Genomic DNA, 19555 nt, shown 5'->3' with positions numbered 1-19555 from the left:
CCCACTTTTGCAGGGATCCTGTGCCCCTAACCAAGTGGTGAAGGGTCTGGAAACCATGCCCTATGAGGAGCGACTTAGGGAGCTGGGGCTGTTTAGCCTGGAGAAGAGAAGGTTAAGAGGTGAGATGATAGTCCTGTTTAAGTATATGAAGGGGTCTCATATTGAGGATGGAGCAAGCTTGTTTTCTGCTGCTCCAGAGAATAGGAACCGGAGCAATGGATTCAATCTACAGGAAAATAGACTCCACCAGAACATTAGGATGAACTTACTGACAGTAAGGGCTGTTCAACAGTGGAAGAGGCTCCCTTGGAGAGTAAGAGCACCCCTTCTTTGGAGGTTTTGAAGCAGAGGCCAGATGGCCATCTGTTGGGAGTACTTTCATTGTGAGTTCCTGCATAGCAGGGTTGGACTGGATGGCCCTTGGGGTCTCTTCCGACTCTATGATTCTATGAATGTGAAGGGCCCACTGTATTGTGCTGTTTTGGCTACACAAAGAAAGGCACTCACAGCCTGAACATCAGAACTAGAGAGGATCAAGATGATACAAATATTGTTTCTGGTCACCTCGGAGTCCTGCAGCGATTTATTTTTCCCCAGATGAAAGAGTCTATTTTGTGGGTATGACATGAAACGGCCGCCTCTCTGCACCTTCTGTGTTACAATTTTATCCAATATGTGCCAATTTGGTGGATTTCCTTTCTACAGACTAATCACCCATCAGCTTTCTAACTTCAGGGCTGTTCACCCGTGTCAGATGTCTATTGGGCAAAGTCACCCCAGGTCAGGGGCAATGATGGGGATGTGGCCAGACAATCAGATTAAATGTAAAGGTGGGGCAGGATTACATTTCCCCCCCAGTGGCTGAAGAGAACAGAGCGCGGCAGAACGTGATAAAACACCGGGGAACAAAACTGCACATTGAGAAGGAGGGTATCCTTCCCACAAACACACATGGCTGCATAGTTACAGAGAGCGAGTGTTGCTTTTAATGATTCAGGGGGGAAATCTTTCCTCCCACTTCCCATCTGTAATCTATTTTTCTCAAATTGCAAATACATTCGAAGCAGCAGGTAATACGGGGGAGCAGGTAATAATTCAATGAAGAACAAACCGTAGGAAGAGAAGGTTTAAGCTTAGAAGAAGGAGCGAAGACAGGAGGAAGGAACAAGGAATGAAGACAGGAGGAAGGAGCATCAACAATCGAACGCATGTGGAGGACATCATACTACTTGAAAAAAACATCAGAGATTTGGTACAATTACTAAGGGAGGTCAAAGAAGAAAGTTCTGGGCAAGGCTAGTGCTGACCATAAAGAAAACAAAAATAATGACCACAGAGTTGCTACTTAAATTCATGGTGAAATTGAAATTGAAGATTTCCACTACTTTAGATCAGAACAGAGACGGTGGTCAAGAAATCAAAAGGAGACTAGGAATGGAAAGGACAGCCATGAAAGAATCAGACAAGATCCTAAAGCGTAGAGGTATACACTAACGTTAGAATGGTCCAAGGAATCGTGTTTCTCATCACTATGTACGGATGCAAGAGATGGACAGCGAAGAAAGACAATAGGAAGAACATCAATTCATTTGAGATGCGGTGCTGGAGAAGAGTGCTGAGGATACTGTGGACATTTAAAAAGGCAAAGAAATGAGTCCTTGAAGAGATCAAGTCTGAACTCACCCTAGAAGCCAAGATGTACAAACTGAGGCCACATCATGAGAAGGCATGAATCCTTAGAAAAGGCAATAATCCTAGTTAAAGTAGAGGGTAGTAGAAAGCAAGGAAGACCACATACCAGATGGATAGACTCAGTTAGGTTGGTCATGGGTCTGACCATGAGCAGAGCAGTGGAGGATGGGGAGTCTTGGAGATGTCTCTTCCACAGGGTCACCATGAGTTGGGATCAACCTGAAGGCAGTGAACAACAAGGCAATAATAGCCAGCCATCCTTCGGTGGTAAAACAGAAGGTAGATGCTGCTGGACATCCTGAAATCTGGGATCAGTGAGTACCTTCGCAACAGGACTCTGGGGCCACATTATACAGTGGGCCATTTAAATACGCAAGGAATCCATCCCGGACCCCCCGCGCAAGACAAAAATCATGTATGCTTAAGCCCCATTGAAAACAATGGAGGTGCGTTCCTGGGTGCATGCATCATTGTTCCTACCGTGGCTTGCCTTGCGTGTAATGTTAAAGTCATGTATGGCGCACCTGCATATGGCACGGGCGCACTGTATTCCTTTTCTCAAGTGAGTTTCGTTTGAATAGTGAAATACAGTAGAACAAACAAGCATTCTTCTCATTTCCTCCTCCCTTATCTCTCTCTTTAAAAATAGCATTATAGTGTTTTAGTGCATCACTGAAATGGCACTTATGCACTTTAATTGTGACCTTTTTAAAGTTCGAAAAGGAAATAATTGCCCATAAAACCACAGGTCTGCCTCAGAAAAACCCACCTTAGTTGTAAAAAACATAAATGGGAAAGAGCCTCAGTACGGATCCAAGAAGTAGCTCCTACACATCACCTGTCCTCGATGAGTTTCTAGCAACTGGTGAACTTAAGGGAACGCATATGTTGCTCCTTCATTCTTCGAACAGCATTGACAGGTGAAGAGAGAAAACATAAAGCATTTTAAAATGCCTGCCAACATTTATCCATAAAGGCCTCTGTTAAAAAAAAATAAGAATAACTAGAAAGTGTAACTCATTACATCAAAACAAGTAATGTTGTTCCCACTCATTGCATTGCTTTGTAACTCCAATACACCACGTTATTTTAACAAGTTGCACCCCATCTCTGAATACTGTGAAACTGTGAATTTCAGTGAAAGATAAGCTTGTGTCTGATCATGTCTATCCATTTGCACCAGTTGTATTTTAAGAAGCAAGAGCCTTCACACTGGCAGCTCCGCTACGTTCATGGCTTCGGTTGCCACCAAATTCTTGGCAAGCTCTTCTGCCAGTTTCAGAGATGAAGATGGAGGGTCACTGCAAGATTTGGAGGGTAAATTGAAAGCCCTGTGAGGAAACCAGTGACAGAAGCTCTCTCTCACCCCCATTTTCATTCTGCCAGATGGAGGATGTGTTGATATCCAGTCCTTTTCTTCCACCATTAGCTTGGCCACAGATAGTTCCACACTGCAGGAAGTTTGACTCACAGTCCTTCTTCATGAGAGATGTAACTTTTGTTTTCAGTGCCTGCAAAAAAATAAAATCCCAGCGTCAGTTAAAAGTGAACTGTAAAAAATGAAGAAGATAATTAAAGGGGGGAGCCAAACAGGCCAAAATAAAGCTGCTTTGGGCCACTTTGGAACCGTGCTGTTTAAATGACACATGCATCCTAAGAGGCTGGAAGCTGCGCCAAAGCCACACTCCAATCCTAAGGACTTTAGTGCACCTTTGGCGCAGCTTCTTGCCTCTTAAGATGTGTGTGTCATTTAAACAGCATACCTCCAAAGTGACTCGAAACAGCTTTATTTTGGTCTGTCTGTTCGGAAGCATTTTAGAAAATATGGAGAGATGGACAGTACACAAAGCTGACAGGAAAGAAATAGATTGCACTGGAAACGTGGTGCTGAATGAGAATGCTACCAATGCCGTCGTTGTTGTTGTGAGCCTTCAAGTCATTTCTGACTTATGGAAACCCTTAGGTGGATCTATCATAGGGTTTTCTTAGCAAGATTTGTTCAGAGGGGGTTTGCTTTTGTCTAGGTTGAATCTTTGGGGATCTTCCATGGTCATTGTTGTTGTTTTCTTTATGTTGTTTTCCATGCTTATAGCACTACACTATTCTGGCTCTTGCTCTTTAACACAAACCAGTTTGTCAACCGTGCTGGACATGAAATGTCTGTATGGAGGCTGCGTCAGTTCTCAGAGAGTCTGGATCCAAGCTCCAAAGGCCATAAGCAGCATTTTGTGATGCTCAGGCCTGTTCCAGACTGCCAGAATAAAGCTGTTTGGGGTCTCTTTGGAGGTGTGCTGTTTAAATGATGCATGCATCCTAAGAATCCGGAAGCTGCACCAAAGCTGCCCTCCAGTGCTTAAGAATGGAGTGTGGCTTTGGCGCGACCTCCAGACTCTTAGGACCCATGCATCATTTAAATAGCATACCACCAAAGAGACCCAAAGCAGCTTTATTTTGGCAGTCTGGAACAGGCCTCAGAAAAAGTAATAACAACCTGCCTTCCAGTACTGAGCTCCTCCATCTTAAAAACCACTCTGGCATCTCTGTAAAAAGGACGTTGATTGACTAGATCTTAAAATCCTGGGCTTCAGTCCCTGTGTAGTCTGCCGTGTTCTTATGCTGAATGATGGTTGCCAGGTCTTTCTTTCTCTGCCAGACCCATCATCGCAAACAGCTACAGGGCAGGCAGGTTCAATATGGTCTTCTCCACGGTGGGAATAACTATGAATTTAGCAGATGCAGATAGGTAAAAATAGCTTGAGCAGCATGGTGCAGTACTTTCGGCACCTGCTTCACTGCAGAATTAATGCAGTTGGGCACCACTTTAACTGTCACAGCTCCATCCTATGGAAGCCTGGGATTTGGAGTTTGTTGCGGCACCAGAGATGTCTGACAGTGAAGGCTAAATCTCTCACAAAACTACAAACCCCAGAATTATAGAGCACTGAGCCATGACAGTTAAAGTGGTGTCAAACTGCATTGATTGTGTAGTGTAGATGCAGCCTTAGTGTACTGGGCAAGTTCACACTCCTACTGAACCATGAAAAGAACCCCATGAAAAGAACTTGATTTTTTTTAAATTAAGCATAAAACAAAATGGACAAATCTGTCTAATGCAGATGATTCAGGGGTTCTTCCAGACAGAGCAAAGCATTGGGAGATTGTAGTAATTATTGCCGCCGTTCTTGTTTTGTTTTTTCCCTTCTGTTTTCTGAAAATTCCTAGAACCAGCTGCAACATTTTATTTCCACCCTCAAGTGGTTTCTCTTTCCTCCTGACACTCATTGGAATAGTATGTCCCATTTGTCTTTATTTTTCAGAATTATAGCACCAGAGTGCAACATAGCGCATGAGCTACTAGTCTGGAAGAGCCTTCGATGGGAATGGAGACAGAGGAACTGAAGCACTTACCTGGAACTGGTGGGGTTGCAGCTTTCTTCTGGTCTTCTTCGATGTGAAGGGCTGTCATCAAGAAACAACCTCCACCAAGGACACCCACAAAAGTGCACAAAACAAAGCTGTACTGCAGGCTCCGGAAATCCCAGAGGTAGGTGCGATCTCCTTGGTTGCCCTGGATTGTATCCGCAATCTGGAGACGAATCAGTTTGCCTCTCTGTCAGATCTGGACAGCTTAAGTCTGGTCTTTACAGACTTGGGCCTATTTGGCCCTACAAATCTGGGACATCTCTCAGGCTAAGAACGCAACACGGACCTCTCCACCAGTATCCACCTTCTCACTCACCTCCCAACTGGGGAGTGGACCCCCCTGAGCTGGATTTGGCTCAGCACTGGTCAGATTTGGTCAGTGGCAGCCATGTCAGTAGGGAAACAGATCTGCTCCAGGTTTTAGTCCACATTTGAAAGGAACACAAGGTACTAAGTCTTGCCATTTTGTGTGAATTTTGCAGGAAAGACCAGACACACAGTAAGTAAAAAGCAGTAGGAGAAGGAAAGGAAGAGGAGGAGGAGGCAGCGAAGAAGATATGCCTCAAACCAGGTTATTGTTGTTGTTAACTGCACTTGAGTCGACTTTGACTCATGGCACCTTGCGAATGAGACCTCTCCAAGACCCTTTGTCCTCAACATAAAAAAATGAATCGGAAAAGGCAACGAAACTAGGAAAGGTGAAAAGCAGTAGAAAAAAAGGAAGACAACATGGCAGATGGTTAGACTTGATCAGGACCTGAGCCTCTGGCATGTGGTCTTTCGTTCTTTCTTTTGCATTCTACCTTTCCTAACATCATTGTCATTTCTAATTCGTTTTTCCTCATGATGTGGCCAAATTATGACAGCCTCAATTTAGTCATCTTGGCTTCCAGGGAGAGTTCGGGCTTGTTCTGTTCTGGGACCCATTTGGTTGTCTTCTTGGCTATCCATGGTATCTTCAGCACCACATCTCAAATGAGTTGATTTTGTTTCTATCAGCTTTCTTCACTGTCCAGTTCTTGCATCCATACATGGTGATGGGGAATACCATGGCCTGGACTATCCTCACTTTAGTATTCAAGACTTATGTCTCTACCTTTTATGATCCTGTCCATTTTGTTCATAGCTGCCCTTCCTAGTCCTAGTCTTCTTCTGAAACAGGTACAGCACCTTTAAAGTTTGAACTGAAGCCTGGTGTAGATCTACTGCTCCCACTGATATGGCAGCCACTGGATTTGTGGTATATTCTAGTAAGGTGAGTTTCTGAACCCAAAGGTGTCTGATACCAAAAGGATCTTTAAACAAAGAGTGTCTGATGTGGATGCAAAGACTGACATAACTGCACTGACATCCATAGGATCAGTGAAATGGTTAGTAAGAATGAAATGGGAACACAAATGTGAAAAATATCTAACAATCTCCTTGCCAATGGAATCAAGTAAACATCTTTCACATTTACGTTTCGAACAAATGGACACAATGGTGAAATGGGGAAGATTCTATGGTGTTCCAGTGCAAGAAAGACTGTGTATTTGTGGAGAGGCACATTATATACTCAAGTACCAGATATATGCTGACATTAGAGAAAGATATTTAGACCCTTTCTTAAAGAAAATGAAACGCTGGGGTGTGAATGAGAAACCTAGTTACTTGTTGCAATCAACAAGTCAACATGCGATCCAAAGAGTTTATAAAAGGCTTTTTGCTATAATATCAAAGGATATTTTGTTTTAAAATGCAGGATATGTGATCTTTGCTTAGGCATGTACTTTATTAATTTTAATAATAATGTTTAAATGTCGATTTTGCAATTGTAATTGCATGCTTTGTTTGCAATGGTCTCTGGACTGAGCAATACATTTTATTATTAGTAGTACTAGTAAGGTGAGGTTACTTTGGACAGTTTCCAGCTTCTCCCACCAGGTGAAAGCCCCCAGCCCCTTCCCGCTCTGTCCCCTCACAACTCACAATTCCAATGAGGTAGGGGCTCCCAGCATCCCCCAGCAAGTGGCTGACAAATATTTGCAAAGACACCGCAGTCGACTGGCAAGCAGGTTTCACCACGTACTGAAAAGGCAAAAGGAACTATTTTAAAACCTGAGAGAAAGTCAAAGATAGAAAAACCCAAATTATCAGCAAGGACTGGACTAGTAGTCCAGCTTGGCTTTCTGTTCTCATGTATAAGGATCACACTCTCTCAACCTCAGAAGGAGGCAATGGTAAACCTGCTCTGAACAGACTTTGCCAAGGAAAACCCAGTGAGAGGTTCGCCTGAGGGCTGTCGTAAGTCAGAAACAACTTGAAGGGACACAACACATGCGCACAAGACGCCAACAGGAGTCCATCCAATGACTTACCTGGGAGCAAGCTCCACACAACACAGTAAGACTTGCTCAGAGCAAACACAGACTGCGATTGCATATTTAAATAATTCTGTGGCCTGTTCCAGACTGCCAAAATAAAGCTGCTTCGGGACTCTTTGGAGGTATGCTATTTAAATGATGCATGAGTCCTAAGAATCCGGAAGTTGCACCAAAGCTGCACTCCAGTGCTTAGGAATGGAGTGTGGCTTTGGCGCGACCTCCAGACTCTTAGGACCCAGGCATCATTTAAATAGCATACCTCCAAAGAGACCCGAAGCAGCTTTATTCTGGCAGTCTGGAACAGGCCTGTGTTACACAACTTGTCACCAAATCAGCTTCAACTTATGGCATTGCTATGAATGAAAGCGCTCCAAATTTCCCTCTTATCAACACCCCTGCTCATGTCTGTGGCTTCTTTATGGCTCTCCTGCACCTTTGTGTAACCTTTGCCTCCTCCTTTGCTCCCATTCCATCACATTTCTGGCTATGGGCCTGAAGGGACATGTGGGGAGAGTACAGAGAAAGGGGACAGCTAAGAATAGACCTATCAAGTTATCAGCCAAATCAATATGACAGCAAAGGAGCCCAGCTCACCAAGAGGATGTCAGTCACAACGGCCCAGTTGAGAGATAAAAGAAATTCAGCAAGGGCAATAAAGATCTGGAATAGTAAAATAACAAAACAAGGAGAGAGAAAAGGGAGACAATATCGTGAGTTGACCAGGGAGCCCCAGGAAAACGGCAAACACACATACACAAGCAAATAAATTATTATTATTATTATTATTATTATTATTATATTAAGCTGGAGTGGTAAATCTGCTCTGGGGCTCGGTTTGAAGTTTCAAGAAGCTATCCAAGGCGCCTAGTGTTAGTCTCAAAAGCTATCCAAGGTCCTGAATCCTATCCTTAAATGCAATAAAACAAATCTGTTTTTGAGGACTTTGAATGATACATTGAAAGCTTGGACTATAGTAAAGACTAGTGTCTATGGATATGAACCAATTTCCCTCCGTGGTCCTTGGACTTCACTTGCATCACTTCCAGAAGACAGTTTGCCCAGTTTTCACCCATTTCTGCAAGGGAGGGTTAGCGACATTGGGCTGCAGGGGCAATAAACCACTGCATTTGCAGGTAGTCTATAGTCAGTTTTCAGGTTGAAAACTCACCTGGAAATTGGTGTGAATTTAAATATGTATATATATTTGCAGTCCTGTGCTGGGATGAAAACTGGATAAAAATCAAATCAATAAATAATAAGTATATTATTATCACTTACGTACGTAGCCAGGATGCTCTCCTGAGCCAACATGATAGCCAGGTACATGCATGGAGCAGAAGCGAGCGATCCAAGAGCGCAAATAAGTGGGTCAGCTTTCGCGTTGATCTTCTTGTATCTTCTGGCTGCTTCTGCTCCAGTGACAACCCCCAAAATGCCTGTTGCAATCGTAATTCCTCCAAATATCCGGCTATAGGACAGATAGATACAGATAGATAGGTATGATGGATAGATATGAACTCACAGCAATTTGTGACAGGGCTAGGGAACCTGTAGTCTTCCAACTGTTGTAAGACCACAGACTCCATCATCTCCACCCATTAATCATATTGTCTGGAGGCGGATGAGAAATAGAGTCCAACAGCATCTGAGAGACCACAGTTCCCATCCTCCCTAATGCTATGTGATGTTGATGAGAGCTGGAGTCAGCAATGCCTTGTGGACCACAGGTCATCTGCCATTGCAACAGAACCTTAAAACAATAAAGTCTGGGTTTGTGGACTGGCCATTTCTCTTCTTGTTGATGGAACATGGCAGGCTGAGTCATAAAGGAGAGTCATAAAGAAGCCACAGTCCTGAGTTTGTGCGCATGTGTTGTGTCCCTTCAAGTTGTTCCTGAATTATGGCAGCCCTAAGGAGAACCTCTCACTGGCAAAGTCTGTTCAGAGCAGGTTTACCACTGCCTCCTTCTGAGGCAATGTGTCTCTCTTCCCTAAAGCAGGGAAACCTACCTAATAACACAACTGTTCATAGCACACTATGAGTGCAAATGAAGCAAGTCTTCCTTGAAGAATTTGCAGTCTATTCTAGATAGAAAAGATTACAGCCTCAAGCCTATTGTTAGTCCCAACTGGAGCAGACTCATTAAAGCAAGGAGATTCATCTCTGTGTTGACTCATCATTCAAAAATTCATTCAATGGGTCTACTCTGGTTGAGATTAACCAAAAGTAACCAGGTGGGATTTGAATGCTATTCTCCAGAATAGGGTTCAAACCACTATATACCACGTTGGCTATCCTCATGCACACAACCTTCTCCCCAATCCTGACATACTCTTTTGGCTTATCCAGAAGGAATCTTGCCTCACCTGTTGGCGGTGTTACACGTCTCCACCTTCTCACATGGAGGCACATGCTGGAGAACAAGCTGAGCTCGGTAGAGGAAGACTGGAACCCAGAAACTGAGGGCTCCTGTCACGAAGCCCATGGCCGTCACACCCAGCGAGGACCAGAGAAAGCTCCAGCTGATTGAGAGAAGAAAGCAACATATTTGACTGGTTGATGTTGTTGTTCATGTGTGCCATCAAATCATTTTTGACATATAGATTTTCTTGGCAAGTACCTTCAGAAGAGGTTAGCCCAATATTGCCATCTTCTGAGGCTGGGAGAGCATGACTTGCCCAAGGTCACCCAGTGGGTTTGCATGTCCAAGTTGGGATTCGAACCCTGGTCTCTAGACTCCTAGTCCAATGCTCAAACCACTACACCACCCTGGCTCTCTGGTCACATATTTGACAGGAGAATAGACACCCACTGGGTAACCATGAGCAAGTCACATGCTCTCAACCTCAGAGGAAGGTTATGTAGCAGATCTCTCCAATGACAAACCTCCCCAAATCACCAAGATGAACAAATCCTGCCAAGAAAACCCCATGATAGGGTTGCCTTGGGGTTAGCATCAGTCAGAAAGGACTTGAAGGCACACAACAACAACAACAACGAACGTTTAGACTGGACTTGCTACTTCATTTCCATACATAAAGGAATTTGAATTTGAATTGACATCCTCACATACCAATCATAGAATCATAGAATAATAGAGTTGGAAGAGACCACAAGGGCCATCCAGTCCAAACCCCTTCCATGCAGGAAATCCAATGGCACATGGATGTCTGTCCCTGGTTTCCACCCCACCAAATGCATCTGAGGAAGTAGACTCAAGTCTACGAAAGTCATGCTGCCGACTTCTTTATTTCAGTGCAACAAGATCTCCCTACATACTGATTCTATAGACTAACACAGCTATATCTTTGAATAATAAGAAGGGCACTGAAGCCAGCTTTACAGAGGTCAGTCTTTTATTTCAGGGAATTATTTTATTTTGGGGATGCATTTCCTTTTTAGTCACCCTTCACTGTAGATGCCAGATCTTACACTGGAGGGTGGCAAGCCTTTATAAATGAGAGATTTTTTTCCCTATATAAACAAAAGAAATGATTATTTACAGAAATTCTCATTTCTGTAAATCAATAGTGTCCTCTGGTGGACACAGAAATCCACACCGCTTCACAGTGACAAGCAGTGCAACCAAAAAGATATTCTTCCAGAATTGATATGCCCCCAACTTAAGAGTCTCCATAGATGTTGGACTTTGTTGCCAATCATAAAATCACAGAGTTGGAAGAGACGTCAAGGGTCATCCAGTCCAATCCAATTCTGCCATGCAGGAACACACAATCAAACCACTCCAAACAAACGGCCATTCAGTCTCTGTTTAAAAACCTCTGAAGGAGGGTCTCCGTAATTCTAAGTCACCTTGATGGCAATTAACAACAACAAAATCCAACACATCTGCAAAGCACCAAGTTGGGAAGTTCGCTTTAAGTAAGGTACAAATATTTCTGCAGTGAACAGTGACCTCTGGTGGACACAGAAATTCGCACTGCTGCTCAGCGTATGTGTGGGAGTGTGTTGTGTGTCTTCAAGTTATTTCCGACTTAGGCATCCCTAAGGTGACCCTAGCACAGGGTTTTCTTGGCAAGTTTCTTCAGAGGACGGTTGCCATTGCTATCCTCCGAGGCTGAGAGAGTGTGTGACTTGGCCAAGGTCACCTACAGCTCTTTTCATCCCAGGGGCATGATGTTAACCTCCACTGCCAGCTATACACTTGTCCCTCCATATTCGCTAGGGTTAGGGGCACAAGATCCCAGTAAATATGGAAAAACCACAAATAACAAAAACACCATGTTTTTACCTGAGAGGATACCTCTCTAGGAATCTCTAGGTCCTCCAGTGTGCACTCTGTGGTCAATGACCGACAGACACTGACCATAGGACTGCGCTGGAAGAGCTACAAAGGGCCAATGAGCAGGGCCTGCTCAGCTTCCAAATTTAGACAGGATCTGGCGCCTTCAGGGTATTTAGGGCCCTTATGGTTTAACTATACACTTTCTGTAAGTCCTGGAAAGTTAAAAGGTTGTGCAAAACAGTAGTATAGGAATGTCTTACTTTTTGCAGAGAGATGAGATGTCTTTGAGCCAGGTGGAGCCCTCTGCATGCTCACCAGTCTTCTTCTCGGTTCCATAGTTGGCTGATTCAGGGACAAGGAAAATGAGAAGAGCCAGCCCCACGACTCCCATGCAAGGGGTAACCTACGATACAAGAGCAACGACATTTCAGTTTAATTTTCACTTCAATACAAGGTTCTAATGTTTGATTCTTATGCCTGGAATTCAGTACTGCAGTTGCAGATTCATAAACTAGAGTTACAGATTCACAACTGATTCATATGCACCATGCCTATATACTCTCGCAATCCCATCCTGCAATGATAGAAATGTGAGGACCGAAGGAGAACTTTATGGAGTACGGGGAGTGCAAGCCTCACCAAGTGGCACACTAAGGGGTGAAACCACTGCTTAGTGCAAGCCGCATTGGTCTCAATGGTGGTATGTGCATGTGGTCACACTAGTGGCACATCACGCCAGCATTGAAGACAATGGGACTTGAGGTGCTGCATTTTTTCTTATCCGTATGTGGCTCCAGAATGGATCGCCTGCAGATACAAAGCACGATCTGTTATTGCCAAGACTCTTGCTATGATCATAAAAGTCTCCCAGTCCTGTTATACCAGGCTTTAGCCACCCTCAGCAATGGGAGTCTGTTCTTCTGTTGATAAGGGCACAGCAGACTGGGATTTCCATCCCCTTCTGCCAGTGATCTCCAGTGTGAGGAAGAATTCCAACCAGGATCCCTGCTTCTCATTCTCACATGGCAGGAAGGAGGTGGAAAATCAGTCTTTTGTGCCCAGATCAACAGATCTCTGTCGCTCACAGCGGCTGATGCCCAGTAAAGCAGACACAACTTAACTAAGTCACTGCTCTATAATTTCAGCCTATTTATATTTAAAATATGTATAATAGTGCCACTCTATTTTGCTCTGGTCAGGCCCCACCTGGAATACTGTGTCCAGTTCTGGGCACCACAATTCAAAAAGGATGTTGTGAAACTGGAGCGTGTCCAAAGGAGAGGGCCTAAAATGGTGAAGGGTCTGGAAACCATGCCCTATGAGGAACGCCTTAGGGACCTGGGTATGTTTAGCCTGGAGAAGAGAAGGTTAAGAGGTGATATGATAGCCCTGTTTAAATATCTGAAGGGATGTATATTGAGGAGGGAGCAAGGTTGTTTTCTGCTGCTCCAGAGAACAGGATCCGGAGCAATGGATGCAAGCTGCAGGAAAAGAGATTCCAACTAAACATTAGGAGGAACGTCCTAACAGTAAGGGCTGTTTGATAGTGGAAGACACTCCCTCAGAGAGTGGTGGAGTTTCCCTCCTTGGAGGTCTTTAAACAGAGGCTGGATGGCCATCTGTCGGGGAGTTTTGATTGAGAGTTCCTGCATGGCAGGGGGTTGGATTGGATGGCCCTTGGGGTCTCTTCCAATCCTATGATTCTATGATTCTATATATCATCATGTCCCAGTCCACCAGGGTCACCAAGGCAATGCACAACAGGTAAAACCATTGAAAAGAATGCAGAAATAGACACTTTAAAAACAGACAGAAATGGTTTTTAAAAAATCTGAAAATAATCCTTAAAAATGATTTTAAAACAAATACCAAAGGCAAAACAACACTGTTTTCGCTGCCTGCTGGACGCTCAAAATGGAGCCTGCCTAACTTTTCCATGGCAGGGAGTTCCATAGCTGGGGTACTGCTATAGAGAAAGCCCATTCTGTGTGCACACCAACCTAGCTTCCCAAGAGCCTCTGCTAAAGCACCTTTGAGACTAACTAAAGAAAGAAGTTGGCAGCATGAGCGTTCGTAGACTAAAGTCTACTTGCTCAGATGCATTTGATGGGATAAAGCAGTCTTCCAGATATCCTGGCCCCAACCTTTTTAAGGCTTTGTAGGTCAACATCAGCACCGTGCATTTTGCTCAGGACCAGACTGGAAGCCAGTGCAATTCTTTGAAGATGGATGTTCTCAGGTCTAGAAAATGTCCATCGCTTTAATTTAAGCAAAGGATTTTGTTTTTAGATCATGCAGTCAATGTTTTCCTAGGACCTCATTTACTCTGCAATATCTGCATTGCAAATACAAATCTGCATTTGGCCACATTCCAGTTCCTTAACATCCTTTTTGAATTGTGGTGCCCAGAATTGCAAGTGGTCCAACGATGAAGGCAAAGTGCAGACCATTGCAAGTGGTCCAACGATGAAGGCAAAGTGCAGACCATTGCAAGTGGTCCAACGATGAAGGCAAAGTGCAGACCATTGCAAGTGGTCCAACGATGAAGGCAAGTGCAGACCGTGATTTCCAAGGCCTCCAAGTCTTTGGATTACTTGGAGGCCACAACCATTACTTTAAAGCTTCTAAACTCTTCTCCCCCAAATAAGCTCACCCTGGAGTCCACCTTTTGTGCAGTTGACCACTACAGACATACAAAGACTCACCCGGAATCCCCAGCTCCAGTGGCCAGTCGCTTGGGCCATTCCAGAAGAGAGGATGTATCCAAAACCACTGCAGAAGAGGAAAATGTCAATGTTTACGCCCAAAGGCTTTGAACTTTCAGGCTCTGCCAGATGCATTTTATAGCCAGTTATATAGGAAGTCACAGCTAGGGAGCTGCTCCTTATGAGGAAGCCCACCACTTTATGGTGGAGCACCTGCTCTCCATAGAGATGGTTACACAAGTGACAGCAGCTAACTTTCTCTACTAGAGACCCTGCCCGTCGGAGTAGAAACCACTGGACGATGCAGAGCACAGCTTCATCCAGCCATGGATGAAGAAACGGTTTGATCCAGGATCATGAAACATCCGACATAACTCCTTCTTCCAGTTTTAAGCTAGTACATGCCTCTCAGTATCGGCTATGGTTTTTCATTGACATGGGCTGGCAATCCACTCAGGATTTTACTCCAAACTTTAGAGGAGTTATCTGAGATGGTAGACCTATTTGGAGGCCGATTCAGAGCTTTGGCTAACCCCCTAAAATCTGGACAAAAATCCAGAGCAAATTCACTGTCTCACTAACACTAAGACTGCATCTACACTGCAGAAATCATGCAGTTTGACCCCACTTTAACTATCATGGCTAAATGCTATGGAATTCTGGGATTTGTATTTTTGTGAAGTATTTAGCCTTCTCTGAGAGCTCTGGTACCACAACAAACTACAAATTCTAGGACTCCATAAGATGGAGCCATGGGAATTAAGGTGGCGTCAAACTGCATTATTTCTGCAGTGCAGATGCATCCTAAGTTATCTATAATTTGAATAGCAAGCTCATTCTTCAAATGTGGATGCTGATTCCAAGTCTGTTCCCCCCTCAGGTAATAGCATGCAGATTTACCTTCCAACTGGAATGAAGATATAGAAGAGGGACAGCATCCACGTCCGGTGGTCTTTCTCAAACAGGTCAGCAATGATGGTGGGAGCCAAGGTTGAGTAACTGGCGGTGCCAGCCCCTACAAGGCCCCGTGAGATAAAGAAAAGCCAGGCCATCTAGAATAAGGGGAAGCACAAGAGGATTTTTAAAAGACACATTCAATCGCAACTGCCTGTATCTGGCACACTTTTTCCCTTTTACACTCCATGGCTGGACCCATTTTTTCTCTAACCCCTATCAGTTCATAATTGTTCTGTCCCATTTCTATATCCCATCTGTGATTATTTTTAACTAATGAAAATTCACATTATTTTAATACCATTATTTCGCAGAGACAGATTTTTGTATGTAAAGTACTTTATTCCCAGATATACTTCTCCATAGATTTGACCCTCATGCACATTTTTGCATGTATTTTATTCCCAGATATACTTTTGTTTGGTTTGCCCCCCCCCACCATGAACATTTTTTGTATGTACTTTATTCCCAATATGCTTCTGTATGGATTTGACCCCCACAAATGCACATTTTTTGTATGTACTTTATTCCCAGATATACCTTTGTATGGGTTTGGCCCACAAATGCACATTTTTATACACATCTTCTCCTAAATTACACATATGCATGGGTTTTCCTGCAAAAACACACTTGTATACATTTGGCTCTCTTATAAGCATCTTTGCATGCTTTTAATCTCAAAATTCACAGTCTAGACACTTGTCTCCCAAAATACACATTTACTATGCATTTTGTCTCCAAATGTGCATTTCTGTCTGAACTTCAAGCTGTTAATATGCATTTGTGTACATGTTTTGAGCAAATATATATATATATATATATATATTACAAGATTGAGAGCTATGCAAAAAATGAAGGAGAACTGGATTCCAACCCATGGATTTGTTCAGAGAACTAAAATAGAACTAGGGAGGGGGGGAAATCCAAAATTCAAAACACTTCTGGTTCCAAACATTTCAGATAAGGAAGATTCAACCTGGATTAGCAATTATCACTGCTTATGTAGTAAGAAAGAGTATGGCACCAGATCCTGTCTGATCTTGAAATCTAAGCAAGGTCAGCCCTGGTTGGTACTATAGCACCTGGTCAATGAATACCAGATGCTGTAGGCTATATTTCAAAGAAATATGGCAAAACCACTTCTGATATGAGGCTGCCATAAATTGATAGGTGACTTGAAGGCGCAAACACACACATAACAGTATACAGTGGCAATATTTAAAGCAAAAGCCATCATAGCGATCTGTAGTTTGAAGTCGCCATTCAGTAAATATGTCCTTTTTTGGCTTTTCAAAATATGGCAACTCTAACTAGAGCTCTCTAGTAAGGAATTCTGAGTTGCTGTTTTACACATCCCAGGGTTATATAGGATGCAACCATCACAGTTAAAGTGGTATCAAACTGCAGAAACACTACAAGTCTAGCAAGAAATTCTAAATGCTTTGCCAAATTACAAATCCCAGGAGTCTATAAAATGAAACCATGACAAAGTGACATGAAAGTGGTATAACTGTGCAATTAAGATCTTCCTTTAGTGTGCATAAATGCGTTACTCGTCAGGCCAAAATGTGTTCCCAAGCAAATACATGAATAGCAGAAAGAAATATCTGCCTCTTACCGACTCGCTGATGAATGAACTACCGAGGGTGACGCCTGACCAGAGAAATATTCCAGCACCTAAGATGACCTTTCTGTTGTATCGATCACCAAGGTATCCGAAAAGAGGTGCCGCGAACAAGAAGCAGAGAATAAAAACTGTGGTGGCAAGAAAAGACAGACAATGGTGACACATTGGTAATAAAGGCCAGGATTACGCCAGGGCTGCCATTTCAGTGCATTAATCGCATTTCATTCCTATCTTCCCTTCTCCAAACGAAAAAATATGGTTGTTGTTATCCCTCCCTTTTAATCCTCACAACAACCCTGTGAGGTAGATTAGACTGAGAACTTCAGAGTAGCCGAGTTGCTTCCATTCTTGTGTTTGCAGAGGAGGTCCATAATATTGCGTTCATTGCAGCAAACCTAGCTAGGGATCATGGGGCTTGTCTTCTAGGGTTGTCCATGGGGATCCTTATTTGGTTCACATTTTGGATCTGGGCCCATTTTGGGTCAGGATTTGTTCCCACTCCAAACACAATCTATTCCAATTAGCCCTTAAAGGGAAGTCAAGATTTGGAAAGCCAGGGATGCTTTGATTTGGATTTCCTGCATGGCAGAATGGGGTTGGACTAGATGGCCCTTGCGGTCTCTTCCAACTCTTATTATTCTATGATTCTATGAGTTCTCCCCCATTGCTTACCTAATAAACTATATGAGTGAGCCTTACAACAACTGAACTGAGATTACAATAATTTAAGCAGGTGTGATTTAAGCAGAGTATAAGAAAGTGATTGAGTGTCTGAGTAAGTGAATTGGGAAGAGTAAGAGAGTCGAAGAGGTAATAAATTGAGGGTGAATGAGAGGATTTGAAAATGAAATAAAGGCAAAAGAGAATAGAGAGGAAGAAGAGAGAGAAGAAAGAAGGGAAGAGAGGTGAAAGGGAAGAGTGGGTATTTGAGGAGGAAGGGAATAAGGAAAGGTGCTGGAATACCTTTGTACAGTGCTGTGTACATCTATGGCACTTAATAAATAAAGCTAATAATAATAAAGGTATCAAGTTGATGGAATAGAAAGAGGGAAGTAGTGGATGGCCGTCATCACCAAATAGATTATTTAGATCAAATAATGATAGAATGTTGTAAGTTTGTATAGGCAAAGACGAGCAGGTTTGAAAATATATGTAAAGCAGGAGACGATGTATGTTGTGGTGAAATCTTTTTGGCAATGCATGTTATGATATTTTATAGTGTTTTTAAAAATTAATAAAAATATCTATCTATCTATCTATCATCTATCTATCTATCTATCTATCTATCTATCTATCTATCTATCAACCCTGTTCTTGACTGCTCAGTGTTGGCAGTCCATTCCATGCTACTTTTGTCCTGGCACTTTCCCCCAGAGCATCAGTCAGCTAAGTATGTTCAAGAGCAGTTAAGATAATAGAGATAAATGATAATGATCCCGAGACGTGAGAAAAGAAAGACAAAACGGAGAGGGAGAGTAGCATCTTTTCTCCATGCCTTTTCACATGCCATCATAGCACTTCCATTCTCTTCCCGAGAGAGATGGTCGTAAAAGCATGTCTTTTATCATGCTGGAAAAAACCATTTGAGAAAAGACACGCTTTTATGACCACCTCCCTCAGGAAGAGAAGCACTGCGATGGCATGCAGAGTGAGACGAAGAAAACCACTACTCTCCCACACCATTTTGGCTTTCTTTTCCCATGTGATAAGGTAGTGAGGCCAATAACTGCCCACTCCTTACTACAGCTCTTTCATGAAGCGCTACTAACACCAAAGGAAGAAACTCTTTACCCAACTTGGCCAGTTAGCATGACTAAGGTGTGGAATGTCCCACGTTGTCTTTGGGTAGGATGGTGATCTATTTGCTTTCATATCTAATGTACCCTTATTTCTGTGTTACTTGGCTTTATTCTTCCACCCGTTTATTTTTAAATTGCCATAGGCAAGTTGGTCTCTTAGTCACCAATGTGTCACTTGACATTTGACTCACCAGTTCTTGCCATTGCAATTATGTCTATTGTTTTGGAACATGTGTGTTTACAGTTGTCACTTGATGTGTTGTGAGTCACTTGGAGGCACTAAAGTTGGATTCAGAAAAACGCATGATAATAATGACGATCTATCCTCCACTATTGGTGACTGATCTCACGCTAAAGGCATCAAAGCTAGTGACTACAATCCAAAACACACTGCAGAAATAATCCAGTTTGAGACCACTTTAACTGCCCTGGCTCAATGCTAGAGAACACTGGGAACTGTAGTTTTGTGAGACATTTAGCCTTCTCTGTCAGAGAGAGCTCTGGGAACACAATAAACTACAATTCCCAGGATTCCTTAGCACTAAACCCAGGGCAGTTAAAGCGGTCTCAAACTGGATTATTTCTGCGGTTGTTTTGGACCTACCTCTGCATTTTATGGCAGCAAATTCCACAGCTGAACAGTCTGTTGTGTTAACAGCTGTGCTTTTCAAAAGCAAAATTATTTGGTATCAAAAGGGGTCCCATCTGGAATCAGGAGATATTCATTGGACAAAGTATTTCTGAGG

The 19555-nt window shown here is 43.1% G+C and overlaps 1 protein-coding gene across 2 annotated transcripts in view; it reads right to left on the bottom strand.

Moving 5' to 3' along the window:
* Positions 1-1000: 1000 nt before the first annotated feature.
* The window catches only part of SPNS3 (SPNS lysolipid transporter 3, sphingosine-1-phosphate (putative)), a 39767-nt gene continuing 21212 nt past the window's right edge, over positions 1001-19555 (bottom strand). The window contains exons 4-13 of one of the 2 annotated variants that reach the window (XM_089493321.1): positions 17002-17138; positions 15330-15481; positions 14430-14496; positions 11985-12127; positions 9845-10000; positions 8757-8946; positions 8073-8138; positions 7084-7182; positions 5101-5278; positions 3067-3203 (exon numbers count right to left, since the gene is read on the bottom strand). In XM_089493321.1, coding sequence (XP_089349447.1) covers positions 3160-3203; positions 5101-5278; positions 7084-7182; positions 8073-8138; positions 8757-8946; positions 9845-10000; positions 11985-12127; positions 14430-14496; positions 15330-15481; positions 17002-17138 — 1232 coding nt within the window. In that variant the 3' untranslated portion in view covers positions 3067-3159. Of the gene's footprint in view, positions 3204-5100; positions 5279-7083; positions 7183-8072; positions 8139-8756; positions 8947-9844; positions 10001-11984; positions 12128-14429; positions 14497-15329; positions 15482-17001; positions 17139-19555 lie in introns of both variants that reach the window. The other variant, XM_089493322.1, reaches the window with a different exon arrangement.

This window comes from Sceloporus occidentalis, unplaced genomic scaffold (assembly GCF_023333645.1).
Source record: "Sceloporus occidentalis isolate IW3139 unplaced genomic scaffold, rSceOcc1.0.p SCAF_64, whole genome shotgun sequence".
In the NCBI taxonomy this organism is placed as follows: Eukaryota; Metazoa; Chordata; class Lepidosauria; order Squamata; family Phrynosomatidae; genus Sceloporus; species Sceloporus occidentalis.
Note: the sequence above shows the minus strand (reverse complement) of the source record. Positions and strands in the feature narration are given on the sequence as shown.